This window comes from Macaca thibetana, chromosome 19 (assembly GCF_024542745.1).
Source record: "Macaca thibetana thibetana isolate TM-01 chromosome 19, ASM2454274v1, whole genome shotgun sequence".
NCBI lineage: Eukaryota > Metazoa > Chordata > Mammalia > Primates > Cercopithecidae > Macaca > Macaca thibetana.
Genome location: NC_065596.1, coordinates 36149728 through 36177714, shown reverse-complemented (window position 1 = coordinate 36177714; position 27987 = coordinate 36149728). Strand labels below are relative to the sequence as shown.

Below are 27987 nucleotides of genomic sequence, written 5' to 3'. Positions count from 1 at the left end.
CCGCCCAAAAGGGGCGCGGAGAGCCCGGCGGGGGAGGGGAGCCGCCGAGGAGACGGGAAGCAACCGAAGGAGGCGACGGACCGGAAGCGGAAATTGCTGCGTTCCCCGCCCTCCCGTGCCGCGCCCCGCCCTGGCGGGAGTCGCTTCCGCAGCCAAGCCAACCTGGAAGGCATCACTTCCGGCGCGCTGGCCCACGTTGCTAGGCGCCTTACGTCATTTCCACCCGCTGCCGTGGGGGCTCCGCGCGGTGCTCAGCGGGCGCCGGGGGTCCTCTCAAGCTGGCTTGGCGGCAACCGCGGAGCTCCTGGCGCACCTACGCCGCGCCCGCCCCGGCCCGCTCGGCCACCCTCCCTCCTGTCGGCGGGCTGGGAGAGCACTCGGGAACCTCACGCCCCCCGGGACTATGCCTGTACCGACCCCGAGGAGCGCACCGCGCAAGCAGGGAAGGCCCCGAGGGTGCCGGCGCCGGCACCAGGGCGTCCCCATCAGGGGCCCACGGTTTGCAAGGGAACCGCCACCCGAGCCCAGAACCGAGGAAGAGGGTCGGACACACTGGACACACAGCCGCTCGATAAAGTAAAATACAACAAAATGTTTAATGAGCAAATTCGTCTTAGCAAATATGAAACTGCCACAGAGAGTAGGAGAAGGGCAGGGGCCACGGGGCTGGGCGCAGGTCGGGGGAGACTAAAGAGGAAAAATCAACTACGTAAGAAACCCAGGAGGGGACCAGAGAGGACCACAGGCCGAAGGAACAGAGCTGTGGTCCTGGGAAGGGAGAGGGCAGGGCACTGAGGGCCGGACAACAAAATTCAGAATAGTTTGGCCATAAAATATAAACACGCTATGTTCCTACCGTGGGGAAGGGGAGGAGAAAGGGGGTCTAAGGGAGGAGAGGCTGTTTTGGGAGGGGCTGGGGTCCTACCCCGCCCTGCTGTGCACCCTGTCCCCATCCCAACCCCTTCCCTCTGTGTCTGTGTGGGTGCGTGTTGTCTGTGTGGGCTGTGTGCGCACTTCCCCAGTCCCCTCCCTGCCCTAACCCCCCAACCCCGCCCCCCCCACCCTTAATTGCTGCCATTCCAGTTGCTGCCGGCTGTCGTGTGTCTGCGGCTGTCACTCCTCTGCCCATCGTCTTCAGAGGGGGATAAGGGGGGGGCGGGAGTGGGGAGAAGCCCCCAGCCAGCCCTGCCCCCACCCTCCCCCAGCCGCCTCTACCAGAAGTCCCGGCGGTGATAAGAGTCGGGGTCACAGTATTTTGTGACAACCACTCTGTTGGCGAACTTGCGGCCCGTCAGGCCCTGCATGGCTTTCTGGCAGTCAAACACAGAGGTGAACTCCACAAAGATCTGTGGGGAAAGGAGAGGCAGGTTTGTGAACAAGGCTCAAGCCTAGCAGCCAGCCAGCCAGCATCCACCCAACCCCGGAACTGAAGGCAGGAAGGGACAGGGAGGAGGGGGCTTCGCCACAGGCGTCAGAAAGGAACCCTTAGTGCACGTTTGGTGAAGTTTACCCAAACATCCTCCAGGATCAAAAAAAAAGAGCAAAGACACACCATAGGCATGGAGGAGGAGAAAGAACAGAGACACACGCTGGCGAGTCAGCAGAGCCATAGAGGGCAGGCCTAGACGAGCTCACCGTGGGGAGGGGTCCCTCGCGCTAAGCGTCTACTCCACACGAGCCACCATGGTGGGTGCTCCCAGAACCACCCCAACAGCCATGTTCTCCCAACAATAAATGGGCTAAGGGAAGCTCAGAAATTAGGATTCAAACTCAGGTTGACTAAAATTTAAAAACTTGAATCTTGATCTCTTCCAGCTTCTAACCTTACTTAAACCAATTTAGAGGAAAATGGAGGGAGGGAAGAATACAATGAGCCTACATGAACACTGAAAATCCTATACAGCAGATGAACTTATTTCTTTTTTTTTTTTTTTGAGACGGAGTCTCTCTGTGTCTCCCAGGCTGGAGTGCAGTGGCCGGATCTCAGCTCACTGCAAGCTCCGCCTCCCGGGTTTACGCCATTCTCCTGCCTCAGCCTCCCAAGTAGCTGGGACTACAGGCGCCCGCCACCGCGCCCGGCCGAACTTATTTCTTCAACAAATAAAAGAGCTTGCAAAAAAAAAAAAAAAAAAAAGGGTGGGGAGAGAGGTACAAAGGATAAATTATAGAAACTTTTGTTGTTTGGCCGGGCGTGGTGGCTCAAGCCTGTAATCCCAGCACTTTGGGAGGCCGAGACGGGCAGATCACGAGGTCAGGAGATCGAAACCATCCTGGCTAACACGGTGAAACCCCGTCTCTATTAAGAAATACAAAAAACTAGCCGGGCGAGGTGGCGGGCGCCTGTAGTCCCAGCTACTCGGGAGGCTGAGGCCGGAGAATGGCGTGAACCCGGGAGGCGGAGCTTGCAGTGAGCTGAGATCCGGCCACTGCACTCCAGCCTGGGCGACAGAGCGAGACTCCGTCTCAAAAAAAAAAAAAAAAAAAAAAAACTTTTGTTACCAAATTCAAGGTAGGGACCTTGATCTGGATCCTTACTGAAACAAACTATAAAAAATATTCTTGGCTGGGCACAGTGGCTCACGCCTGTAATCCCAGTACTTTGAGAGGCTGAGGCAGGGGGATCACCTGAGGTCAACAATTCAAGACCAGCCTGGCCAACATGGCGAAACCCCATCTCTACCGAAAATAAAAAAATTAGCCGGGCATGATGGGGGGTGCCTGTCCCAGCTACTACTCTTTAACCCGGGAGATGGAGGATGCAGTGAGCCAAGATTGCGCCACTGCACTCCAGCTTGGGTAACAGAGTGAGACTCCATATCAAAAAAAAGAAGAAAAATTATTGGCTGGGCACGCTGGCTCACGTCTGTAATCCCAGCACTTTGAGAGACCAAGACCAGCGGATCACGAGGTCAGCAGATCGAGACCATCCTGGCTAACACAGTGAAACCCCATCTCTACTGAAAATACAAAAAAAAAAAAAAATTAGCCGGGCGTGGTGGCGGTTGCCTGTAGTCCCAGCTACTCCGGAGGCTGAGGCAGCAGAATGGCGTGAACCCAGGAGGCGGAGCTTGCAGTGAGTCAGAGATCGCGCCACTGCACTCCAGCCTGGGCTACAGAGCGAGGCTCCGTCTCAAAAAATAAAATAAAAAAAATTCTTGAGACAGAAAAATTTGAACATGGAATAGGCACTAAAGAATTTTGCTAATCTAATCATGCTATTGTGGTTTTGTTAAAAGAACAATTTTTTAAGGTTATCTGCTTAGAGCAATGGTTGTCAAATGGAGGAGGGGTTGTCCCCAGGGAACACGGAGCAATGTTTGGAGATGCTTTTGGGTGTCTCAAAGCGGGGAGCAGTGCTCCTGCATCTGGTGGGTGGAGGGTGGGGATACATCTCGATATCCTACAACGCACAGCGCAGGCCCCCCCAGAGAAGTTATCTGACCCAAATGTTAGTTGAGAAATTACAGAAACATACTTAACGATCTCAGATGAAATATCTCTGATATGCTTTAAAATCATCCAGCAAAGAAAAAGGAGGAGGGGGGAGAAATAAGCTGAATATGAAAACTAAGAATGACAAAATATTGGTAACTTGAAGCCAGATGAAGGAACACCAAAATATTAGCACATATACTATGATAAACACTCATCACTATCATAGTCTCTACTTTCAGGTACATTTGAAAAGACACGTAACAAAAAATTTAAGAAGAAAACAGGAATACAATGCAGTAATTTCTTTTTTTTCTGAGACCGAGTCTTGCTCTGTCACCCAGGCTGGGAGTGCAGTGGCGCAATCTTGGCTCACTGCAACCTCCGCCTCCCGGGTTCAAGTAATTCTCCTGCCTCAGCCTCCTGAGTAGCTGGGATTACAGGCATGCGCCACCACACCTGGCTAATTTTTGTATTTTTTTTTAGCAGAGACGGGGTTTCACCACATTGGCCAGGCTTGTCTCCAACTCCTGACCTCATGATCCGCCTGTCTCAGCCTCCCAAAGTGCTGGGATTACAGGCGTGAGCCACCGCGCCCGGCCAATGCAATAAATTTAATATGTAAAACAGGTCAGCTGATCCCAAAGGCCAGGGTCTCTCCATTCCTTCTCTTCTTCCCACAAATGTTTCCTCAGCCCCTGCTTGAGCCAAGCTCCAGCCCAACACCAGAGAGCAGCCCTGACATACCAGCTCAAGGGACGGGGACTCTGGAGGGCATGGGCAGGAGCTGCAGTGAGAGGAGATGCTGCTGGCCTTCCCCTTGCCCCTTCTCTAAGATGCTCCTTCCACCTCTCCAGCTGCCTCCCCAACCCTGCTCTCCCACTCCGCCATCCCGACCCTGCTCTCCCACTCCGCCATCCCGACCCTGCTCTCCCACTCCGCCATCCCGACCCTGCTCTCCCACTCCGCCATCCCGACCCTGCTCTCCCACTCCGCCATCCCGACCCTGCTCTCCCACTCCGCCATCCCGACCCTGCTCTCCCACTCCGCCATCCCGACCCTGCTCTCCCACTCCGCCATCCCGACCCTGCTCTCCCACTCCGCCATCCCGACCCTGCTCTCCCACTCCGCCATCCCGACCCTGCTCTCCCACTCCGCCATCCCGACCCTGCTCTCCACTCCGCCATCCCAAGGTCCCAAGCGGGACCCTGACACCTGAGTTCCATCAGCCCTCATGCTGGGAGCACAGACCTGTCCAGCTAATTCATCCTCGACATCTCTACTGGGTGTCTCAGAAATCCAAAGCCAGCTAGCCGCCCCTCCCCCGGCTCACCCCCACAACCTGCTTGTCACCCCTGTGTCTCACCTACCGTCCCCACCATCAGAGCTGCTACTGAGCAGCCCACAGGCCTCCCCCGCACACAAACACACCGATCACCAAAGTCTGGACACTTCCCAGGCACAAATCTCCCTCAAATCTTTCAACTCTCCATCCCCTGCTGCTACTTTAAATCAGATTACCATCTTTCACCCAGTTTATCATGGGACACCTCCCCACTGTTCATCTTCCCAACTGCAGCCATAATCACCTCAAAAATGCCACCACCACAGCACTGTTTTCTCTTTGAAAAGCCCACCACTCCAGGGGAAAGCCGAGCTGCTTCCATGACGTAAGAAGGCCCCCCTGCCCAATCTGGCCCTGCACAGCCAGCCTTGGTCCTGACAAACCTGGCTGTGGCATCACTTCGGCAGCACCAAACCTGCCAGCCCCCAGCAAGGCCTCCTGTCCACAGCACCCTCTCTGCCCTCCTGCTCATCCCCATTCTGCCCTGCAGGGCTAAGCAGGGGAGGCAGAGCCCAGGGAAGCACCTGCTGTGCCTCCGCACCCACCCCTAACCTCACCATGTGGGGCCATTTCCATCTGCCAGGCGTGACCACACTGGAGGCCTCTCAGTATTGCTTCCCTCCCATCTGGCTCAAAATAACCGGTCATTCTAAGACCCATGCAGCCCTCCAAGGCCTGCCACTCAGCCCCGGCCCCACCACCTCGCTCGCTCACCTGCTCACTGCCACCTCTTAACCTTGACCACCCTGAAAGAACAGCACACCCAGGAATGCCGCCCCTGCCCCGAATCAACACAGCATGCATGTCCTCTAACAGCTGCATCCCCAGGACCTCTGCTGCACAGGACAGGAGGGACCTCTATTTACTACTGAACCCTCAGCATCATCGTACCAGGCTCTGATGCAGACACTGAGGGTTCAGTAGTGAACAGAGGTCCCTCCAAGCCTGGTACGGTGGGAATTCCACACATACGCCGAACAAGGGGATCAAAGAGCAGGTCACACGCCCTCACCACCACCGTCTCACAAGGCAGACAAGGTGAGTTGGTTACACCTGTCACGGTGCTGGAGGTGACAGGACTTAGTGAGCTCTGAAATCAGACTCCGAGAACCTGAAACCTGCCAGTGTGAGCCACCCCAGCTGTGCCTGTCTCCTCCCACAATGGAGCTCAGGAGCTACTTAGAGGGCTCAGGGTGAGTGCAAACACAGCTTCAGCAGGGTGCCTGACATAGCAGACACCAGCAGGTGTCTTGGGACTGTTCCCAGCACTCTTCCCCACTCCACAGACCAGACAAAACCATTTGCACAAGCAAGGCCATATAAGAAGGGGGAGCAGGGCCAAGTTCTAAAGCAATACAGAGCTGCATTCCCCAACTACTGTCTCGCCTGCAGGCCTCAGACCATCACCAACATCTCCTATGGCCAGGCCTGAGGGCAGCACTCAGTGATGGCACACACCTATATGCATGCTCAGCGAAGGGAGAGGGAGACTGAGGAGAGGAGAGGGACAGGGAAGAGAGGGAGAAAGGAGGGAAGAGAGGGAGAAGGGAGGAAAGAGAGCGCGAGAAGAGGAAGGGGGAGAGGGTGAGAAAGCTCTGAGCCCAGGGCCTCCTGACCTTTCCGCAGCCGGGCACCTCGACACCGTCCACAGGCCGGGGGATCTCGATGGACTTGACAAGCCCATACTTGCTGCACTCGTCCCGCACGTCCTCCACGATCTCCTCGTACTCCTCGTCGTCCAGCAGCTCCTCCGGCAGCACCATGTTCATGAGGCACAGGACCTCAGTCGGGTGGCCGCCCATCTGCACCTGGGAGCTCATCAGGCCCGGCACTTGCAGGGTCACTGGCGTCTGATTGATGGTGCTCTGTGGGGCCAGGGGAGGCAAGGGCGTCACAGGGGGCCCAGACCCAGTCTCCCTCTGCTCAAGCCTATGCCCCTCAGATGCCCACCCAGGGAAAAGGCCATCTCTTACACTTAAACACCTAAAGCCCCACGCCCCAACACTGCACTGAACGCCCCCCAACTGCCTTCTCATGAAAGCTGGGAGAAAGATCAGAACGCTTGTCCCTAGCCAGCCCTCCCACCCCCGGGTCCCTCGAGCCAATGGAAGATGACGTGCCGGGGGGCTCACCAGCGTGGCATTCTTGGCTCCCACACTCGCCCTCTGGACCAGCAGCTTCTTATCCCCCAGCTGCATACCGTTCAGCCCCGCAATGGCCTGCGTTTGGAGGACGAGGGGTAGGGGGTACGGGAGAGGTGGGTCAGGGACCGGGAGCCCAACACCTACCCCCAAGCCGGGGCATTGGTGGGGGAAGAGGGGAAGGCAAAGGGGATTAAGAGCCTGGAAAAAGCCAACACCACGGGACAAGGACAAGCCCACACGCAGGGCACTGCCTCAGGTTGGCCGCCTCCCGCCCCGTCCCGAGGAGGGGACACCACGGCTTGGCAACAGACGCAAGGCAGGGAAGGACAGACGCGGCAGCGGCCAGGGGCCAGGGACTCACCTGATCCGTGACGTTGATGTCCACGTACTCACAGAAGGCGTAGCCCTTGGAGAGCCCCGTGGCACTGTCCTTGACCAGGTTGAAGGCCTTGAGGGGCCCAAAGGATGTCAGCAGCTCTTTGACCTGCAGCGGCCGAGAGTCTATCAGGGCTGGGCTGAGGTGGGGCCGGGGGGGGCACGGGACTGGAGGGAGGCACGGAGGTTACCTGGTCATCGTTCAGGTAGTTGGGTAAGCCCCCGATGAACAGCTTGTGGGCAGAGTCAGGGACCACAGTGGACACAACCCCTATGGGCAGAGGAGAGAAGAACTTCAATTCCAGTACCAGGTTATCTTCCCAAACACCTGGACAGCCTATGGCAAGCTCCTCCATCGCCAAAAAGAACACTTCCTGCCTGATCTGACGAGGGAGGGGCCGCCACATGCCCATCCCACCCCAGCCTGATTTGACGAGGGAGGGTCCTGGGCAGTGGCACAGAGGCTCCCTGGGGAGAACGCACCTTGTCTCCCAAATCTGCCCAGCCTCAAGGGAACCTCAAACTAGAACATCCTCCAGAACGCTCCGAAGGCACAAAGTTCACACCCACATCTGCCACCTGCTGCTGTGGAATGCTGGCAGCTCACCTGGGCTCGGGACCTACTGCTGAGTCCCAACACACTCCACCCCTTCTCTGACAGCCACCCAGGCAAGGCTCCCATTAAAGCTTATCCCCAGCCGGGCATGGGGGGCTCACGCCTATAATCTCAGCACTCTGGGAGGCCAAGGCGGGTGGATCACAAGGTCAAGAGATAAGACCATCCTGGCCAACATGGTGAAACCCCATCTCTACTAGAAATACAAAAATTACCTGGGCGTAGTGGTGGGACCCTGTAATCCCAACTACTCGGGAGGCTGAGGCAGGAGAATCGCTTGAACCCAGGAGGCGGAGGCTGCAGTGAGCTGAGATCACTCCACTGCACTCCAGCCTGGGCAACAGAGCAAGACTCCGTCTCAAAAAAAAAAAAAAAGCTCAGTTCCTCCCTTCACACCCTGCCAGAACAACAGGTGCCACTGCAGGGGCGCCCCTGCCCTCACGGGTGGCATGACACAACGAGGAGCCGAGGCTGCTCAGGTGCCACTGCAGGGGCGCCCCTGCCCTCACGGGTGGCATGACACAACGAGGAGCCGAGGCTGCTCAGGTGCCACTGCAGGGGCGCCCCTGCCCTCACGGGTGGCAAGGCACAATGAGGAGCTGAGGCTGCTCAGCAAGTCTCAGAGCAGCATCCGCAGCATTAGCCGCTCTGATCTCACTGGGAACTCGGGGCTGACTGTGGGATGCAGGATCCAATGTCTTCGAGGGCTGACATACCAGAGTGGGGGCTTATCAGCTGAATTGATTGGCCCTTGATCCTGCCCTATCCGCTGAACTCTGGACTCACAGACAAGTGCCTGCTGGTGGGATGATTCATAGGCTCTGCCAATGTATCCTGACGCCGTCCTGTCAGATACCAGCTATGCCAGGACCTGGTAACCAACCAGCCTGACTCCCAAGTTCAAAGCCTAGGCCATGTGGCCTCCCCTTCCTCTGCAGCCCCCACACCAGGTGTGAGTGGCCCCATCCCACCTCCATCCTGATGCTGGAAAGGAACAGGTAAGACAAGACATGGGAAGGACCCTCAGAAGCTGAGCCGCTGTGCCCATGGGAAGAGGGAGACGCCCCCACGCACCCTCTCCTACCTGCTCAAGCCCCTTCAGCCCATGATGACGCCGCCACCAGAGAACTGGAAGCACCAACCCAGCCGGCTCCAAACACCAGACTGGGGCCACGAAGACCCCAGGAGACCGGTCTCCTATGCTACAGCGACAAGTAGCAGCAGCCCGGGAGCAGGAACACACACCAAGCACTCACCCCAAGGGCCAGGCATCCTGTCAGACTTTCAAGTCTCCTACTGCAATGCTGTTACAGCACAGAAGGCAGTAACTGAGACACAGAGCACAGCCACAGAGGCAGGAAAAAGACAGCCTCCAGAGCCCACACTCAGCTGTGACTCTCCACAGGCAGCACGGCAGGCTGCAGGCTGTGCCTGGGTCACACTGGAAGCTCGGCCTCGAGCCCGGGCTCTACACGTCTCACTTGAGCAACACAGGGCCAAGGGTGTAAGAGTTGGGCTCTCTGGGTACATGGCTCCTTGAGTTCAAGTCATGTTTGTACCGTATGAGGCTCCAAGGGCCTCAGTGTCTTCATCTGTAGAATGGGAAGAATACTGGCGTCTGTCGTGCGAGCCACGTGTGTGAGAACAGCTCGGGCCAAGTGCTGATTCAATAGAGGACGTGAAAACAGGCATAGCCGTCACCGTGGCCCGGGCATCTGTGAGACTCAATGCCCACAACAGGGCTAGCCCAGCCCAGACACACACTGTGAACACTGTCAGTGGGGTCAGCCGCTGTTACATGACAACTACTTCAAAGGAATCTTCTCGGAGCCTCGAGTTCCTACACTCATCACTGAGGAGGACGAGCCCTACTTGGCAAGGATGTTGCAAGAGTCGGGCGGGGAAACAGGGCCCCATACCTCTTCAGCGGCTGCATCTATCAAGCATCACACCTGGAGCGAAGATGGTATGGGGAAGACCCAGCAGGGATTCCTACTGTCCTGAAGCTCTTTCTCATCTGTAAGATGGAGGAATGTCCCCTCCCATGGTGACCAGGCCATCTCGGCCCAGGGGACGCCTGAAAGGAGCTCGGCAGCCACTGCTATCACTGGGTCGCCCTCAGCTCAGCCCCTGCCAGAGCACCCCATCACCTTCAGAAGAGTCAAGCCCCTCAGCCTGGTAAGAGAAACAACCTTAGATCCATAACCCACCGTTCCTATTCCCCAAGGCCCACCACGTCCCTACCCCGGAAGCAGGCACTGCACGACGAGGCCAGCTGTGCCGCAACCAATCTTTACTTACAAAAAAACAGGCAGTGGCCGGGCGCAGTGGCTCACGCCTGTAATCCCAACACTTTGGGAGGCTGAGGCGGGTGGATCACAAAGTCAGGAGTTCAAGACCAGCCTGGCCAACATGGTGAAACCCCGTCTCTACTAAAAACACAAAAAATTAGCAGGCATGGTGGTACATGCCTATAATCCCAGCTACTCGGGAGGCTGAGGCAGGAGAATCGCTTGAACCTGGAAGGCAGAGGTTGCAGTGAGCTGAGATCGCACCACTGCATTCCCGCCAGGGCAACAGAGCAAGACTCCGTCTCAAAACAAACAAACAAACAGGCAGTGGGTCAGAGTTGGCCTCTCAATCGTAACTTGCCATCCCTGTATCGTAGGAATGTCATCCGTGGAGTGCACTTAGGACGGTGCCCGACACACAGTAAGCACCAGCAAGTGGCGGGCCACTCACGGGATTTAAAATGAACGAAAACACAGTGGAGTCACCAGGAAGAGATGTGGGGAAGAGATTCTGTAGCTTGATCAGGGAAACGCACCCATACGTAAAAAGTCCATTCAGATTGGAGCATGTCAACATACATCACAGGCTCTAAAAGGTTAGCTGAATTTACCAAAACTCATGGTGGAAAAGCACTGGGCTGAGCACCGCGGCTCCTGCCTGTAATACCAACACTTTGGGAGGCTGAGGTGAGTGGATCACCTGAAGTCAGGCGTTCGAGACCAACCTGATCAACATGGTGAAACCCCACCTCTACTAAGAGTACAAAAATTAGCCAAGCATGGTGGCAGGTGCCTGTAATCTCAGCTGCTCAGGAGGCTGAGGCAGGAGAATTGCTTGCACCCTGGAGGCGGAGCTTGCACTGAGACGAGATGGTGCCACTGCACTCCTGGGCAACAGAGTGAGACTCCGTCTCAAAAAACAACAGCAACAACAACAACAACAAAAGCACTGGAGGCCAGTGAGGGACCCAGCCCAAGTTCTGCCTGACACAGATGTGCCTCCATCTGGGGCCCCACATTGCCTCCCTGAAGAGCTGACTCGGTTTCTAAAGGGCTCCTCCAACAGTGAGTACTGGCCAGCAGAACCCCACCTCCTCCACGTCCCAGGAGACACGGCCACACCCTGACAGGGCATCAGACAAACCCTCACTCAAATCCATTCATCAACTACAAGGGTCAGCAAACTATAGCCTGTGGGCTGACAGGGCCCATCACCTGGTTTTGTACATCCTGCAAGCTTTCTAAAGGGAGACCATCCTGTGGCCTGTGAATAGCACAGGAAAGCCCAATCTCAGCAGCCATGCGTGTTGAGGTGTGTCGGCACACAGCCAGGCCCATGCACGCAGACACCGTCTGGCTGATTTCACACAGTGAGATAGTCTGCCAACCCCTGATTTGCTGTTACCTACCAATTAGAGACGATATTAAACACAGCTATGGGGAATGGCCCAGAACACAAGATTCAAGGCAAACATGGGAAACAAAAAACGAGTGAACACCCAGGTGCCAGACCCCACAGCAGGAACTTTGCTGCCAACTGTCGACGCACGCCAGCCCCGACGGGCACAGACCGAGCCCTCCAAGGTCCCAGAGCAGGCACCAGGTCCCGACCACAAGCCCCTCACTTCCCCCAGCACCTTTGGTCTGATCCTGGCTCTGCCACGTACAAGCTGTGTGTCCCCAAGCAGGTCACAGCTCCCTCTCCCGGCCCTAAGCACTTTCTCTAACAGCAGGAGAGCACCCCACTCACACAGACTGAGGGGAAGCAGGGAAAAGGCACCTATGGTCCACAGTACTTACATGACTTCCTAAACCACTCCAGCTGGGCTGAAGGGAAGGACGGGCCATGGGAACAGGACTGGGGAGGAAGAGGACCCTTAATGGATCCCCCACTCACCAGGCACATAGACGGAGGGGTTCTCTGACATGCCAGGAAGCGGCTGGTAGTCATGAGGCCTGCGGATCTTTAGTGACTGGCCCTGGAAGATGATGCCGTCAAAGGCCATGGCCTGGGTAGTCTCGTCCACTGAGCGGAACTGAATGAAAGAGAAAGGTGTGGTGAGGGTGGCGGCCAGTGACTGATACAGGCCCTAGTGTTCCAGGATTGGAATTTCCTCTTTTCTTTCACTCATGTGAACAAATATGACATGCCAGGCCCCAGGCTGGGCACTGGGAGGACAACAGACACGCATGTCCCTGCTGCCAGGAGCTCACACTCGACCGTGAAAGACACCAGGCACCCACCACCAACACAGAGGCACACACACAACTGCAGGCTGTGACGATGCAGAAGAGGGACAAAATGCTGAAAAAGGATGTCACGGGGAAGCCTAGTTGAATGGGGAGACGACAGTACTGGAGTATTTCTGGTGAGGGGACATTTCAGCCCACATCCGGAGCAGCGCAACGGAAAGTGGACTGCAGTGAGGCAAGTACAAAGTGAGAGGGAGTGCTCAGAAACCTCTAGAGCAAGCCAACACTGCCAATGCCTTCACAGTACTTCACCAGTTATCAGTCCAAGAGTCGAAAATCAAAAACCAAGGCCCTTTCCCAACGGTTGAGAAACACTGACACAGAAGACTAGTTAGGAACATCAGTCAGCTGGGGTAACGGAAGACTAGTTAGGAACATCAGTTAGCTGGGGTGAAGAACTCTAGCCAAGCACGCAGGAGCATGGTACGACTGGGAAGGTCAGCATGGCCAGAGTGCAGAGGACTGGGCCGGAATGGTCTGGAAAAGGCCAAAAAGGTCGGCAGAGGCCAAACAGGCCTCTCGGGTCACACAGAAAGCAAAGGTAAGGCAGAAAGTAGGATCAGATCTGCAGAGCTATTACAGGGCTCACTTCAGCGACCAGGTGGAGAATGGGCTGCAGAGGGCCCAGTGGAAACAGCGCAGGGCAGCTCCACACACCTGCGGCCTGGGGGATGGGCCCTCACATCACACACGTTTCCTTGACCCCACGCACTCCCCCAGCTCACCTCCAAAAAGGCAAAATTCTTGTCCTGGTTAATCTGCACAGCCAACACCGGGTTGCCAGGGGCCTGGGTCAGCCCCCCCAGGCGCATCTGGGCATTGAAGAAATCCATCATGGCCTCCTGCAGAGGGAATAGGAGACAAGGGGGGGGCGGGGGGGGAGGGAGGTGGAGAGAGGAGGGGAAGGGTGAGAGAGGGAGACACAGAGGGGTTTGGGGGTAAGGGGAGAGGGATGAGGGGAGGGAGGAGGGGGGGAAGGAACAGTGGAATATGGGTGGGGGTGTAGAAGTCAATAGTAGGAACAGAAGCAAGAGAGAAAATGGGGAGGAAGCAGTAGCAAGAAGACGGCCAAGGGCAGGCGATGGACAGGCGTTGGGGGACAGCCATAGGGGTCCCAAAAAATCAGGGGAAAGGAGAAGATTGTTCAAGAAAAAGCAGAGAGAATGGTGACAACACAAAATGAAGAAAAACATGAAACAGAGGAGATGAAGAGACAGGGCACACAGGGAAGGGACACCCGGTGGAGACAGAGAGAAAAGTGGCAGGAAAGTAGAAAGGAAGCGGCAGGCAGGGGCAGAGACGAGCAAAGGACAGAAAAGGAAAGCAGGACAGAGATGAGCGAGGAGGACGAGGTCAAGAGTGCAGGGGTGGGAGAGGAGGAGTGTAGGGAGGAGGGGCAGGGACGGGAGGGGAGGAGAAAAGAGTGATGTGGAGGAATCTGGCCCTGGAGTCCGGGGGCTGGTTTATCAAATGTAGCAAAGTGCAGGTTGAGAAAGTCAGAATGGACCTTACTTGCCTTCGACGATGGTAGCAAACTTTTTGTTGCTACGAGGGATCTCAGCCCCACAATATTTCACTTTAAAGAGAAATGGAAACAACTCTTTGATCTCGGGATTCTCAGGGGGTGCCACAGGAAGGGGTTGGGGAGAGGGGAGAGGGAAAAGGAGTGGTGGGGAAGGGGGAGGTCAGGGGCGATCAAAAATAAAAGAACAGCGACCATGGGAGGGACGTGGGGGAGAGGATGGGGGACAGGCGGCAGAGAAGGAGAGGCGTGTCAGAAAAAAACTGAGGGGCAGCGTGCGTCTGTGTGTGTGTGTGTGTGTCCAAGTCTCCCTCTCTGTCTCTCTCCGACACGTAGGTACAACACGTGGGCACATTATGTGTGTGCTTGATCCCTGGGTTGCTGGAGGAGGTTGGGGGGAGGGGAGACGGGAGAGGGAAGAGGAGGGAGGGAGGGCCACCCCCAGCCCGGCCCCTGGCTGGCTCAACTCCATCGGTCCGTCTGGGAGGGGGCCGGGGGGGCTTGCAGGAGCAGAGTCTGACCCGTGCAGGTTGGGGAAAGGGAATGGAGGGAAGGGGAGGAATGGGGTAGGGGACAAGGGAGAGGGGAGGTCAGGGGGAGGGCAGTACCTCAGTGATGCCAAAGGGGATGTTGCCCACGTAGAGGCGCCGGGCTTGTCTAGTCATCTGGCTCCCAACCACGGGCACCGGCGTTGGGGTCACAGCCAGACCGTCAGGGGTCATGGTGGGGAGAAGAGCAGTGGCTGGAATCTGACCCGCAGCTTCAAAGGGGGTAAAAGCAGGATAAAACCCCATCAGGGGAGTGTTCAGTGACCTCCCCCCACCACACGCTGGGAGTTCCCCTCCTCGGCAAAAAGCTCCTACAGGCTCTCGGCCCTAGCACCTTCCAGAATCCTCTTTCCACCTCGGGACCCCCACCCTGTAACTGCTACTCCTAAGAAGCCTCACTTCCTAATGGCATCCAGAGGGAGGCCTCAGAAGCACAGAGACCAGACCTCCCAAGGGTGTGCAACCCTCCACCTGTGTCCTCGACCCCCTCCACGCACACACGCAGGGGAATGACTGACGGAGAATCCCAGCCCCTGCACCCTCTCGCTCTGGGAGCAGCCCGGCCAGGGCCCTACCTTGCATGGCCTTGTACTGCATTGGGGTGATGTGCTCAAAGCCCGGAGGTGGCACGTCCCAGTATTTACGGACCTTCTTCTTCTTCTCATGGCGGGGGGAACGACTGGGGGAGGTGGGAGGGGAGAGCGGGGCAGGGCAACCTCAGTCTGACTAACAGGGGGCCTGCGAGCCCCCTCCCAGGCACCCTTTCACCCTCCCCCCAACCATGTAAGCTCCACTCTCTCCAGGGAAGGAGAGGGTCTGGGGCAGGGCCTGGGGGAGGGGTGCTGGTTTCAAGGTAAGTGGACTCTTCCCAGTGCTTGGGCCAGGGCTGGAAACGGGCGGGACAGGGTGCACGGGCGTGAGGAAGGTGAAGGGAGTGGACATCAGGGAGGAAGGGGCAGGAAGAGAAGCTCACATCAGTCCACCGTGCTCCTCTTTAGCGCCTCTGGTCAAAGGTTTGCTGGGGGGTGGGAGGGAAAGGTATGGGGAGGGGTGACTGGGGACCCTCGTCTTCCCCACATGCCACACCCCCCCAAGGGCACTGAGCCCCAGGGCGGGAGCAGGGCCGAGGTGAACAAGCAGCAAGCAGGCCCCCCTCGGCCCTGCTATTTCCCCCCAAACACTCCCAACCCCCAGGAAAGAGGAAGTGAGGAAAGGAGAAAGGGGCCAGGGGCCAGGAAGGACCGGTCTCTAGCTGGAGAAACTGAGCTGGGAGGAGGCAGGAGGACTTCCGCCTATCCTGCTCTTCCTCACCTAAGGGGGCAGAGAACAGAGAGGGAAGCCTAGAAGGGAAGAGGCGGTGGAAACCAACACCCCTGGGCCAGAAAGTAAGCCCAGGCTGTGGATACTGCCTCGGTCCCAAGAGCTCCCTTCTCCTGGGAGGCAGGGAAGAAAGAAACTGGAGGCAGAGACCAACCCCCTCGAAGAGAGTCCCACAGAGAGCCACAGAGAGTCGAAAAGAAGGAACAGGCCCTCAGAGTCAGAGACAGAGAACAGCCCCTTGTGAAGGAAAACACAGAATCAATTCCCAGGCTCCAGATAAAGAACCTACTGCCCCCAGCAACCCACCAGCAACCACCAAGAGAAAATGAAAGAAACCCCAGAAAGAGGGGAAAAAAATCGGAATTCAAGACAGACCAAGCAGTAGATCCCTCCCCCAGATGCATACGAAGAACAAACGAGCCACACAGGGCCCGGGCCCAGACAGACACGCACAGGCCACCCACAGGACGGCCAACACCAACCCCCCGACTCCCAGGCTGCCCCAGGAGGATCCCTGAGCCCTAGTACCTTCGTCGCCGCCTGTCCCGGGAGGCGCTCCGCTGGTCCCGGTTGCGCCGGTCACGGCTCCGGCTCCGGCGTTTGCGGTCCCGGCTTCGAGAGCGGCTGTGGCTGCGCTTCCTATGCCGGTTCTCCTTGTCCCTCTCTGGGCAAGGGTGAGAGGAGGGGCAAGGGATGAGCGGAGTAAGGCTGCAGGCCCAGCCCACCCTGCGCGCTGGTGGCTATGTCCCCAGCCCCAGGGAGGCCACCCCCAAAGGGAAGGGATCCAATGGAGGAAGGGAATTAACAGGCCTCCTGGGTCCACAAGCGAGTCCAGGGACCACGAGGGGACCAGGGGGACGGGGCCTGGAAATGCCCCCGGGGTGTGAGATACCTGAGGATGCTCAGGAGGAGCTGGGAGCCAGAGAAGACAGAGGAGGCTGGCTCCTGGTCCCCTCGAGGGCTGAGGGGCCTGACCCCAGGGTCGTCCCTGAGAGGGGCAGGGCTAGAGGCTGGGGAATCAAGAGACCCAATGATGTTTTCCTGAAGGGACCCAGCGACCCCTCAGGAAAGACCTCTGCAACCAGCTGGCACCCACAGCCCCACCATCAGGCCTGGGGGTCAGGTGCCAGGCAGGATCTGATGTCCCCAGGAAGCAGGGAAACTCAACCCATCCCTTCCCAAGCCAGTGAATAATGCAGAAGCAAGCACCCTTCCCCAGGGGAAGGGAAGGGCCTCAGAGAATCCGCAGACTGAAGGGGAAAGAGGCCCTCCTCTCCTTCAGCAGGACAGGGGAGGAGCTTGCCCCATCCAGACTTGAATCCCAAACCACTTGATTCTCCCGGCCTCACTCCCTTCAAAGCCAAGTGCTGGAGAGGCTGTACTGTAGGGTAGGGGCATGCATCTCTGCCAGCCTCCAGCCGGCTCCCTCAACCCTGTATTTGCCTGACGTAGCCACTAGAAACAGAGCCTCGCTGCTAAAACCACAGAGACCTCTGCTCTCACCAGACCCTTCAACCCCTGAAGAAGGACGACCGGCCCTTTAAGATGGAGAATAAAGCATGAGCATTGGGGGTGTTCATGAGCACCGCCATACCATTTCCTTAATTCAAAGACACCCAGATTTCTCAACTAGCCACAAAGCACTCACACAAAAAAGATGCACACGTTAAGGTGCTCATGTTAACAGGCATCTCCTGGAGTGATCATCCCTGGGGACAAGAGGAGGAAAAGGCACTGAGGGAGGATGTTAAACTTTAGCCTCACCCACAGCGTTTTGTCTTATGTTTTTGTGATGCAATTTGAATGTTTGGAAAAGCATCACAATTCCAAAACCACCAACACTCAGAAAAATATGCACCCAGAAGGGAAAAAAAACAGAAACAAATACTGAGATGCTTCTGTACTAAATAGTTTTGTTTGTTCTTAATCCTCACTACTGTTTCGGAAAAACACTGCGGGGGGCTGACCTAATGGGTAGAAAACTAAGGTTCAGAGAGATCACAGTTGCCCAAGGCCAGACAGCTAGGAAATGGTGATACCAGAACGTAAACACTAAAACATCAGTGAGTTAAGCACCAGGTCATACTCTTGAATGTGGATCAGGCAGAACACTCAAGTCTGGCTAGAACCACTAATGACAATATAATTGTCCCCTCGAAGGCCAAAAACCCCAAAATCAAAAACTGAAATTGGGAGGAACAATCGGCAGGACAGGCCAGCAGTGCAGAGCAGCAGGGTAAGCATGCAGGCACGGCACTGGGCACAACTCCACGCCTGTAAGATGGACAGGCTGTGAGCCCCAAGAGCCCTATCTGCTGCTAAGGCTCTGAAACAGGCAAGCAGGCAGAGAGGAAGCCACGCAGAGAAAGCAATGACGCCCGTTGGGTGCCTGGGACACAGACAAGGAAATTCCCTATCGACACAGGTAGCAGAGGAAGGGACTGAAGCAGAAGCCGACAGGTACAGAGGCTGATCCGTCCTCCACAAAGACCCACAGGCAGAGTGACACGTGGGCAGAGCTTCCCCTATGACAAGAACCCTCTCCCACACACTGATGCTGGACAGGTAAAAACCAAGAGAGCTTCATTTGCTCAAAACACTGTATTGTGGTCATCTTATGGGAGCAGCTCCGGCAACCCAGGAGCCGTGCCAGGTCTCAGGGAGGGCCCTATCAGCACCAAGGGGGAAACCCCGGGAGAACCAGTGAAGCACCATCTGAGAGCCTCAAAGAACGACCCGATCAGCTCCACTTGGTGGCCCAGCAGAGTGGAACTTGGCCTTGCAGCCAGCCAGAGCTCAGAATCAGTACCTGCTTTTCTGCTTACCAACAAAAACCATGCAAAAACAACTTAACCTTTAAGACTTGGTTTTTTCTCTGTAAACGAGGGTCACATCTACTCCACTCAGGTGTTGTGTGACAGAATGACATTTGGAAAGCACCTTTTCCTGCCCTTTCCCAACTGTGACACAATCTCTATGAGTGGAAGACCCTCCTCTTTAAGCATGGAATTTTACAATTGCAAATATCGCTTACTGCACACCTAGTGTACACCAAGCCACATGCCACACACTTTACGTTACCCCATTTAATCTCAGCTCTGCCTCTGACTAGCTGAGCCCTGAGAAAGTTTTTAACTTTTCTGAGCCCTCAGTTTCCTCCCCAGTAGAGGTGGAAATCATTTTGACCTCACAGGGCTGTTACAAGGATCCCCTAAATAAAATCACGCTAAGAGTTTAGTGAAGAGCCTGGCACACATAAGCGCTCAGAGTTTAACTACACCTATCGTTACTATAATCCTAACTAATCTTCTCAAAACCGAGTGAGAAGAAAATAATAATCAGTCTACAAATAGGAAAAAAAAAGAAAGATAAACGTATTAAAAGTAGTTACTAACCAACAAAGCAAGTATCTAAATCCCTGATGTGCTCAACTCCAAAGCCTATGCTCTTGAACAGTCCATCACCTAAGACAGAGTCAGACCCTCAGTAAACGTTATTTCTTCCCCAGGGCACTGTTTCCTAATACAGCCCCTGGGTTCAAAGGAAAATTCCTTAGCCCTCATTTCGTCCTCCGAACGACCTAGGATCATGGGCAGCTGAAGCCTCAAAAGAAATGAAACAAGTCCCCAACCTTCCCTAGTCCTGTGTTTCTTCACTCTCAAACTGAAACATGGAACAACTCTCCCACTTCTAATATTCTCGGAATCCCTAAGATCAGCAGGGCCCCACGCTTTTTGTTCTCACCCATCACATTCTCGATACCCTGAAAGGAACCTGCCTCCCACCTTCCCCGTTAAGTGAAGAGTTTAGCGCAGTGGGCCAGATCCCTCTTCCTCCCTCAGAACCTGTTTCCTTATCTCTACATCGAGATCTGAGGCTGAGTATTATCAGGTGCCCCGAGTTTGGGATCGTACATGATTTGAGGTTTGTCTCAAACACTCCATATCGCGATTCTCGGGACCGCCAAAAGTTCCGCATATGCAGGATGTGTGCGTGCCGACACTCAAAGAATGCAGATGCTTCAGGGAACATGCGCCCAACACGTTAATATGAGGCGCCCCACTACCAACAGACGGGGCAGAAACCACCTGGCAGAAGAGGTCGCAGCAAATCAGCAAAAAGGAAAAGGGGTATGAGACGGGCTCGTGGCCTCCAAGAGTCCCCCGAAACAGCTCTGTCCTCATCCACGTGAAGGAGGGAAAGGGGGGCCCCCCCGAGTCCTCACAACCGCCATTTTGGAAACAAAGGGGGCGTGGAGACGCGGCCGTGGGCCCGACCGGAAGCGGAAGTGCCAAGGCAGCGGGAGAAAAAGAACGGATTACGGGGCCTAACATAATCTCCTTTTCAGAGAATACAAAAAGATTTTAAAAAACAAAAGTTCACGTCGAGGTACCTGGCGCACTCGCGCCGCGTCCCCCGAGCCACCTCCGGCAAGACCACGTGGGGCACGGGGACAGCCGCCGTGCGCATGCGTCATGGGCCCGCGCCCTGCCGCCCCCTTCCCCTCGCCTAGCGCGCGGCCGAACGCTGGGGATGTCACGTGAACGAGGCGCGCGCCACGGAACCGGGGTTGGGGGGGGTCGCACGGCCGTGAGAGGTGGGGGGAAGCGAGGGAGAAAATGGCGGGGGGGCAAAGAGCGACGCGAGGAGCCGCCCACACCTCCGCCCCGCGACCCCGGCGCCCTCACCTTGTTTATTCTCGTTGAGCTGCCGCTCGAACTCGTCGAAGTCCGACATGCTGAGGCGGCCGCGTAGGGCCCTGTGCAGCTCTCGCCTCGCCTTGCCGCCCGCTCCGGCCGCTTCGGCTACTTCCGCCGCTGGCTTCGGCTACTTCCGGCCGCCGCCGGCGCTTCGCCACCTCCTACCTAATCAAGCCTCCGGCAGCCCTCCCCACCCGCCCGGGCTCCGCCCCCTCACCCGCCCGCCCGCCCGCGAGCTTGCCCCTCCCCCCGAGCCTGGCTCCGAAGCGCGTCGGCTATTTCCGGACACTGGACGAAGGAGACGCAGATGGCAGCTGCGACTGCTTCCGAAAACACCCGAAGGTAGGGTTTCGCCGACTTCCCAGGTTTCCGTAACTTTTCCAAAATTATCTCCTCAACGTTCGGAGGTTTCCGTGTGTCCTCGTGTTCCACTGCGCCCAGCCCCCTCTGCGAGTTCGGGTTCTTCCGACAATTCAATCCGTCCCAGTCTTTGGCTGCTTCCACGGATTTCCTCCGATCTTCTCCGCCGGCCCTGTCCAAGCAATCGGCCACTTCCGACAATCCTAACCGTCCCGGCCTTCGGCTCTTTCCGGAGATTTCCGGAGCTCGCCCTCGGGCCCCTCCTGGGATTAAGCTCGAGTCCAAGTTTCGGCTCTTTCCGGAGATGCCACTTGCTCACTCCGCAGATCAGAGAACTTCGGCTCCTTCCGCCACCGCTTCGTGAAGGCCTCACTCTCCGGGGACAGCTTCGGCTTTTTTCGTGGGTGCTTCGGCTCCTTCCGGCTTCGGGAACGGAAAAGGGAGGGAGGACGGAGGCGAGGTGGGTCAGGGGAAGGGATACCGAGAAGGAGACGAGGTACCGGTTCTCAGCACCTGGCTCTCTGGGTGGGGAAAGTGAAAGAAAAAAAGGACCGGCCTCGCGGAGGGCCTGAGAAGGTTGCGCGAGACAAAAGCAGCAAGAGGGGTGAACGGTGCGCGCGACCGCTGCGGAGGTTGCCAGCGCGGATTTTTGCGCCTGCGCAGGGTGGAAGCGGCGGGTGAGGGGGAAACAGGCTTCTGCGCCTGCGTAAGTGTCTCTGTGGCGCGCTCTCCCACTGCTCCGGTGAAGGGGGTTGCGGGGACCAGGTTTCAGTCCCCGTTGCGCGTGCGCGAGATTTTCCCTTCCTAGAGTGAAAGTGCTTAATCCCCAACGGTTAAATCCGGCCACCCTCTTGGTTGTCTTGGCAACCGCATCGACGCGCTCCGGCCCCTCCCGTCGCGCAGGCGCAACAGATGGATGATCGCGCAGTCCTTCCGGGAGACAGATGATCTGGCGTTACTGCCCCCTGGCGGCCGGACGGAAGAATCCCCCAGACTTGGCCTGGCCGCTGGGTGGCCTCCCCTGCTCGAGGTCATCGAGTCCCGCCTCTCGCGCCACTCACTGGTCCGGGTAGCCCAGCGGGTAGCGTTTACGCTTCTTTTTACTTTTTTTTTTTTTTTTTTTTTTTTTGCGACGGAGACTCTATCGCCCAGGCTAGAGTGCAGTGGCCAGATCTCGGCTCACTGGAACCTCCGCCTGCTGGGTTCAAGCGATTTTCCTGCCTCAGCCTCCCGAGTAGCTGGGACACCTGGCTAATTTTTTGTATTTTTAGTAGAGATAGGGTTTCACTGTGTTAGCCAGGACGGTCTCGATCTCCTGAACTCGTGATCCGCCTGCCTCGGCCTCCCAAAGCGCTGGGATTACAGGCGTGAGCCACCGCACCCGGCTGTGTCCGCGCTTCTTTTCCAGAGCTCTGCCTCCAAGATTTCAGGGGCACAGCTGTTTCTCCGTCTCTGCCTCCGGGGGGCTAATTACACCCTGTCCTACCCGGCCTCCCGCCTGACCGCCCACCCCCTTGGAAGCCCCAGCAACCCCATCACCGTCGTCGGGGCGACGGCCTCCCCCTCCCAGGCACGTCCCCCTCCTAGGAAAAGGCTGAGGCCCAGTTTATTCCAAATTTTCACGTCGTTTTTTAATTTAAATTCTCTGAATAATTCTCTGTCTCGCGCGGAGTTGGGGAGGTCTGTCCGGGAATCAGGTGGGCAGCTCCTCCGCGGGGCTGGGGCGGAGACGGGGTCTATACAGTCCCCCACCCGAGAGGGGGGCGGCACCCTCCTGCCTGGTTGATTTCCAGGAGGAAGGGGTCCGGCGAGGACAGGGCTGGGCAGCCCAAGCGGAAGGGGATGCCGGCGTTCGGGAAGGGGCTGCGGCCGGCCCTGGGCCGTCGCGCTTGGGAGCCGGGCTAAGGGAGCCCCCAACCCAGGGAGTGAGGAGGAGGGGCAGGGGCGCGGCAGGGAGAGGCGCAGGTCATCCACCGGGGGCCTGGGGAGGGCCGGGGTCGGCGGGGGAGGAAGGCCCGGGCGGAGGCGCGGAGGCGTGGTGCGATCACCGCTTGAAGCGGTAGGTGATGGGCAGCAGCAGCTTGCTCTTCTTGAGCGCCTGCACCTTCTTGAGCGTCTCGTCGTCCAGGGCCAGAAAACAGCGACGGGAGTACTCGAGCAGGCGCTCCTTGGAGGGGTCGAACTCGCCCACCTCGGCCAGCTTCTCGGGGGCCACAATGAGCAGCTCGGCGATGGGCGTGGTCAGCGCCACGGTGTTCCTGTCCACGCGGTGGTGCTCGAAGGCCCGCGACATGCTCTTGAGCTTCTGGAAGGTGCCCAGGATCTTCTTGTACCGGCAGAGGACCCCGTCGGCGTCCTTCACTGCGGGGCGGAGGCGGGGACACGGAAGTGAGGAGCAGGGGCCAAGACCGAGGGGGCGGACACGGGAAGGGAAACGGCCATGGGAAGGAAGGATCCCGGCGAGCAGAGGCACGGGCGGTGCAGGAGGATACGGAGAACAGGGAAGGGAGGGGCGGAGAGGAGGGGAAAAAGCGCAGCCAGTACTTGGACCAGTGGGAAATGGGTAGAGGCAGGCCCAGGAAGGGGGGTGAGGAGAGAACATGAGCCGAGAGGCCGGGTTCAACCAACGCGGTCCCAGCAACAACACCCCCCCCCCCCCCCCCCGCCTCTCCACCACGCCCAGCCATCACCCTCACCTCCCTGCCTCAGGTGAATTCACTTATTCAAGCCTCACCCGCCCCGAGGTAGGTCCTACTGCGCACCTCCTCCTTACCGATGAAGGTTAAGGAGGTGCCCAAGGTGGCCCTGCCCTCAGGACAGGCCAGGCGCTATGGCTCACGCCTTGTAATCCCAGGATTACAAGGGAGGAGGGAGAGACAGAACCCGGTGGGTCTTTCTCCAGCAAAGCTGGAGGGGCTTGGAGAGAAAGGAGGGCCTCTGGGAAGGACACACAGCAATTCAGCAGCCCAGGCCCCTCAGCGCCCGCGCCATGCACCTCACCCACCTCGCTGCCTCTCCCGGGCCTTGGGCTTCCCAAAGCGCCTCCGACTAGCACCTCCCCTCTGCTTCTGCCGCCTCCTCTCGCTGGCGCTGCCTTCTTCGGAGGCTCCACTGAGGGAGGAGGCTGCTGACTCAGGGTCCGAGGCCTCGCCCCCAGCCCCACCCCGGCTGTCCCCCTCCATCCGCCTGGGCCCAGGCTTCATCCGGCAGTGGTCCTCTGGGGAGAGAGACACACACATGAACTATGGGACCAGACATCCCATCACAGGTCCTGGGACTGAGAGAGGCTGCAGTCCCCAGTACTGGATCCCCCAACCTGGGCTGGTCCCCTAAAGAAACGGACAGGGAGGACAGTAGAGATGCTGGTGGCTGAGTAGAGCCTGCTGGGGTCTGTGGGAGGTAGTAATGGGTGCAGCATTTTCTCAGAGGCTTGGGTTGGCAAGAGGTCTTGGGGAGGCAGCAGACCAGGGACCTCAGGACCCCTGTGAGTATATGCGGTTCCCACAGGGGAGGGAGAGATTTCTGGGGACTGGGTGGGACCTCCAGAGAGTGGCCTCTGTAAACCCAGGAGGCAGGCCAGGCCTTGGCTGGAGTTGGGGGGTCAGACCCTGAGAGAAATCAGGGGTCCTGGGTCCAGCAGGATGGGTTCCACCTCCATCTAGACAGAGGGAGCTGGCTGGCGGAGGCCCAGACACAGGGTCCTTTAGAAGGCGGCTTAGGAGAGGGGTCTGGTGCCAGGGTCCCCACTGGGAAAGTGCCGAGGCCGCAGGACCAAACCATCTGTGCAAAGGAGTCAGTCACCCAGCATGGAGCCATCAGTGGGAGGAGACAGTGGCAGGCAAGGGCAGTCAGAGGCGGTTTGTTCCAGAGCAGAGGGAAGGCCAGATCCCCAGATGCTGGGCTCCCAGTAACAGACACCACAAGACCATAGGCCCCTTGCCCAAGTTTTTGGGGGAAAGGGTTGAATTCACAAAGACAGGTGTGGGAGTTTTTGAGGGGTCTTCTCAGCCAAGGAGCTAGCAAGGCCGAGCTGAGGGTAGGTGGGGTAAAGTGTGGGTTCTCCAGGACATGGGCTGTCTGGCAAAGGGCCTGACCATCTGGGGAAGAGGATGCGGCTGGGGTCCAAAATGTATTAAGCAGGACACAGGGTCCCACCAGTCAAGAGAAGATGCTAGCTGTGAACTGGCTGGGGCTGGGGGCTGCTATGGGAGCTCTCCCGGCTGCTTCTGGCCATGAATTATAGCAGAGCAAGGTATGTGGGCGGGGACTGCCGGGGAACCTGGGGCAGGGTTTGAGGAACAGCACCTGCTGGGGTCCCCACCCAAAAAGGCCCACACAGGAAGAGCCTTAATGTCTTTCATGAGGAAGGAGAACTCATTAACCAAGGATGGGACAGGGTGGGTGGGAAGATGGCCCCTGGTGTCACACGGGGACGGGGGGGACAGGAGGAGGCTGGATGGCTGGACTCTTGGATCTTGGAGAAGACAGGGCCAGGAAGAGGATCAGGGGCCCCCTGAGGAAACCCAAAGGACTAGGGTGGGCCTCTCGGCCAAAGAGATGAAGGAAGGTCCCCCTAGGAGTCAGAAGAGAGGGACTCTCAGGTTCCAGGGTCCTGAAGTCACCATAGGCCAAGGAAGCAGATGGCAGGGCACTGGAGGCTGATGGGATTTGGGGAGCTGAAGGAAAAAGCAGGAGGACAGGCCCCAGTAGACAGTTCATGGGGATGAGGTCCTGGACATCAAGTGAAGAGGAAGCTGGGCCTGGGGGCCCAAAACAGTCAGGGGACTAGCAGAGAGGGCCAACATGGCAGGTCCCACCCAGCCAGGCAAACTGTGGAGCCTCGAGTCTGGGTGAGCGGGTACCCAGTAGCGGGACAGGGAGGCAGGTGGATCAGAGCACCCCACACATACCTGCCTCCATCCGAGCAGAAGAGATGAATTTGTCCAGCTGGCACCGCAGGAAGTCCCTCTCTTCCTCCAGGTCCTCGATGCGCTTCTGCAGCCAGGAGTTCCTCTCCAGAGCCATGTGCAGCTGGGCCTTGACGCTGTTCATCAAAGCCAGGGCGGGGGACGCAGCCTCCGGAGGCTCTAGGGACACAGCGAGGGTGGGGGGACCAGGTCACACCCTGGGACTCGGCCTGGCTTCCCAGCTGACTCCAGTCCCTCCACGCCCCCTCGGCTCACCCTCGAAGTTTCCCCGAGAGGGGCTCAGACTGTAAAAGATCTGTGAGTCTAGGTGGGGCGCCTCGTCGAAGGGGATGGAGATCTCGAAGGTCTCATCGTCCTTCACTGGAGAGGAGAGGCCCCGGGTCACCCCAGAGAAGTCCCGGGCCCCTCAGACCACCCCCCAACCACGGCAGCCTGGAGCCGACCGACCGCACCGGGACCCAGGGTAGGGAAGGGGACCCAGCTTCCTCACTTGTTCGCCTCCGGCTGCTCCGGTCATTCATGGCGTGGCTTCCTGCGGACCCCAGCAGCCGAGGGCCTCAGGGGCACTGGACAGAAACAGCAGCCACAAATGGAGGGACGCGGATGGACTCGAGGGTCCATCCTGGGGGAGGTGAAGTGAGACAGGAAGGACCTTCTGGCCTGGATCCCTGGTCTGAGGGAGGAGGGAGCCCAGACCCCAGGACTGAGGCAAAACACGCCTGGGCTTCAAACTCCTGGGTTCCCAGAGTCAGGGGCAGGGGGCCCAGCCACCGAGGTCCTAGGGGAGAAGTGAGCTGGGGACGTGGGCTCCTGGGTATCGAAGGAAAAGGAAGCTGAAGCCCTAAATTGCTGGGTGCCCCAAGGGGTCGCCTGACAGGGACACCTGGCCTGAAGGGGAAGGACTCTCATCGCGGGCCACCGCGAGGCCTAAGGAAGAGGCAGGTGCAGAGGGAAACTGCCCCAACTTCCCAGGGTAGGAGGAGGTCCAGCCCGTGCGCGCTGCCTCCCCTACCTCCGGGGCCCCACACCCCTCCCCCGCACTCGCGTGGGCGTGCGGACCCTCCCCCGGTGGTGGGGGCTGGGCGCGTGCGCAGTACGGGGAAAGGTCACGCGTGGGGATGCGCCGCCCCCGCCCTTTGTCCCGGGGGTGGGAGGGGGAGCAGTCGTGGAAAGATCCCAGCGGGGGAATGCATCAGGGCGGGGGTGCAAATACGGTCACCATCCCCCGCCCGCGGGTGCCCGGGGTCCGAGGGGCCGAGGCCCCCCGCGCTCACCCACCCGCGCGCGGAATCCGACTCGGGGACCGACGGCGGCGGCGCCCATGCCCGGCGCCGGGGAGCGTCTGCAAAGTGTCACGGGGAGCCGAGGGAAGCGCCCACCCACCCGCGAACAGGCGGGGCGGCAGGGGAGCGAGTCGTGGAACTGAGCGACGGAACGGGTACGGACGCGGGGATTCGCCCAGTCGGGCCAGACTAGCGCCCCTCGTTGGAGAGTCGCCTGGTCCAGGTGAGGCCCGCCGTTTGCGGCAGAAGCAGAGGGTCTGCACTTGCGCGATAGCCCCTTACGGCACTCCCCCGCCTTCCCCGAAGCTCAGGCAGGGAACGTCAAGAAATTCCCATTCTGGAGAGCTGGCGAGCCTCCGGGGGTCCCCGGGTTGGGTGGCGGTGGGCCCAGTGGGCCCAGGAGAAGGCAGGAGTGTGTGAGACACCGGGAAAGTTGGAGCGAAAGGAGAATCTACTTAACGATCTCAGGAACTAGCCAGAGCAGACCCCCCAGAGCTCCCCCACCTCCTACAGCCAGACCCCAAGGTTCTCAGGGATGTGGGGGCCAAAATGGGGGGAGTTACCCCTCTCCAGAAAAACGAGGGGCAGGAACACGCCACCACCCCCCCATGTTGGTAATTAAGAGCTGGCTTTGGAACAGCGCTAGATTCCAGTCCTGACTGTTCCTGCTCCTCCCCAGCCTGTTAACTCACCTGTAAAATGGGGAAATTACAAGCCCCTCTACATTTCTTGTGAGGACACAGTGATGGGACACACAGCTCAGCCCAGCACCTGGCCATAGTCAGGGCTTGAGAGAGGAGCGCTGCTGGTATTATTTGAGGTCAGATGGTGGGGTATGATCGCAACCTCTGGGAGGCTCTTTCCTTTCCC

General features: G+C 58.1%; 4 protein-coding genes across 7 annotated transcripts in view; 2 read left to right on the top strand and 2 right to left on the bottom strand.

The window, feature by feature from the left end:
- The window catches only part of FIZ1 (FLT3 interacting zinc finger 1), a 255628-nt gene that overhangs the window by 168277 nt on the left and 59364 nt on the right, over nt 1-27987 (top strand). The window lies entirely within an intron of this gene.
- U2AF2 (U2 small nuclear RNA auxiliary factor 2) lies at nt 573-20670 on the bottom strand. 2 transcript variants are annotated; one of them, XM_050771752.1, is made up of 12 exons: nt 20535-20670; nt 16375-16510; nt 15500-15544; nt 15102-15205; nt 14587-14738; nt 13182-13298; nt 12101-12239; nt 7488-7567; nt 7283-7405; nt 6910-6996; nt 6394-6642; nt 573-1346 (listed from the first exon to the last, which is right to left on the bottom strand). In XM_050771752.1, the coding sequence occupies exons 1-12, from the start codon at nt 20581-20583 to the stop codon at nt 1212-1214; spliced, it is 1416 nt and encodes a 471-aa protein (XP_050627709.1). In that variant the 5' UTR covers nt 20584-20670; the 3' UTR covers nt 573-1211. The 2 variants fall into 2 exon arrangements, with proteins under 2 accessions (XP_050627709.1, XP_050627710.1); XM_050771753.1 differs by lacking the exon at nt 15500-15544.
- On the top strand, nt 7452-21587 carry LOC126943261 (amyloid beta A4 precursor protein-binding family B member 1-interacting protein-like). Of its 2 annotated transcripts, XM_050771860.1 has the most exons (3): nt 7452-7457; nt 20842-20888; nt 21233-21587. In XM_050771860.1, the coding sequence occupies exons 2-3, from the start codon at nt 20854-20856 to the stop codon at nt 21585-21587; spliced, it is 390 nt and encodes a 129-aa protein (XP_050627817.1). In that variant the 5' UTR covers nt 7452-7457; nt 20842-20853. The 2 variants fall into 2 exon arrangements, with proteins under 2 accessions (XP_050627817.1, XP_050627818.1); XM_050771861.1 differs by lacking the exon at nt 7452-7457 and having other exon boundaries at nt 20566-20888; nt 21233-21327.
- On the bottom strand, nt 22512-27197 carry CCDC106 (coiled-coil domain containing 106). Of its 2 annotated transcripts, XM_050771794.1 has the most exons (6): nt 27113-27167; nt 26325-26400; nt 26090-26194; nt 25817-25993; nt 23911-24123; nt 22512-23267 (listed from the first exon to the last, which is right to left on the bottom strand). In XM_050771794.1, the coding sequence occupies exons 2-6, from the start codon at nt 26353-26355 to the stop codon at nt 22951-22953; spliced, it is 843 nt and encodes a 280-aa protein (XP_050627751.1). In that variant the 5' UTR covers nt 26356-26400; nt 27113-27167; the 3' UTR covers nt 22512-22950. The 2 variants fall into 2 exon arrangements, with proteins under 2 accessions (XP_050627751.1, XP_050627752.1); XM_050771795.1 differs by lacking the exon at nt 26090-26194 and having other exon boundaries at nt 27113-27197.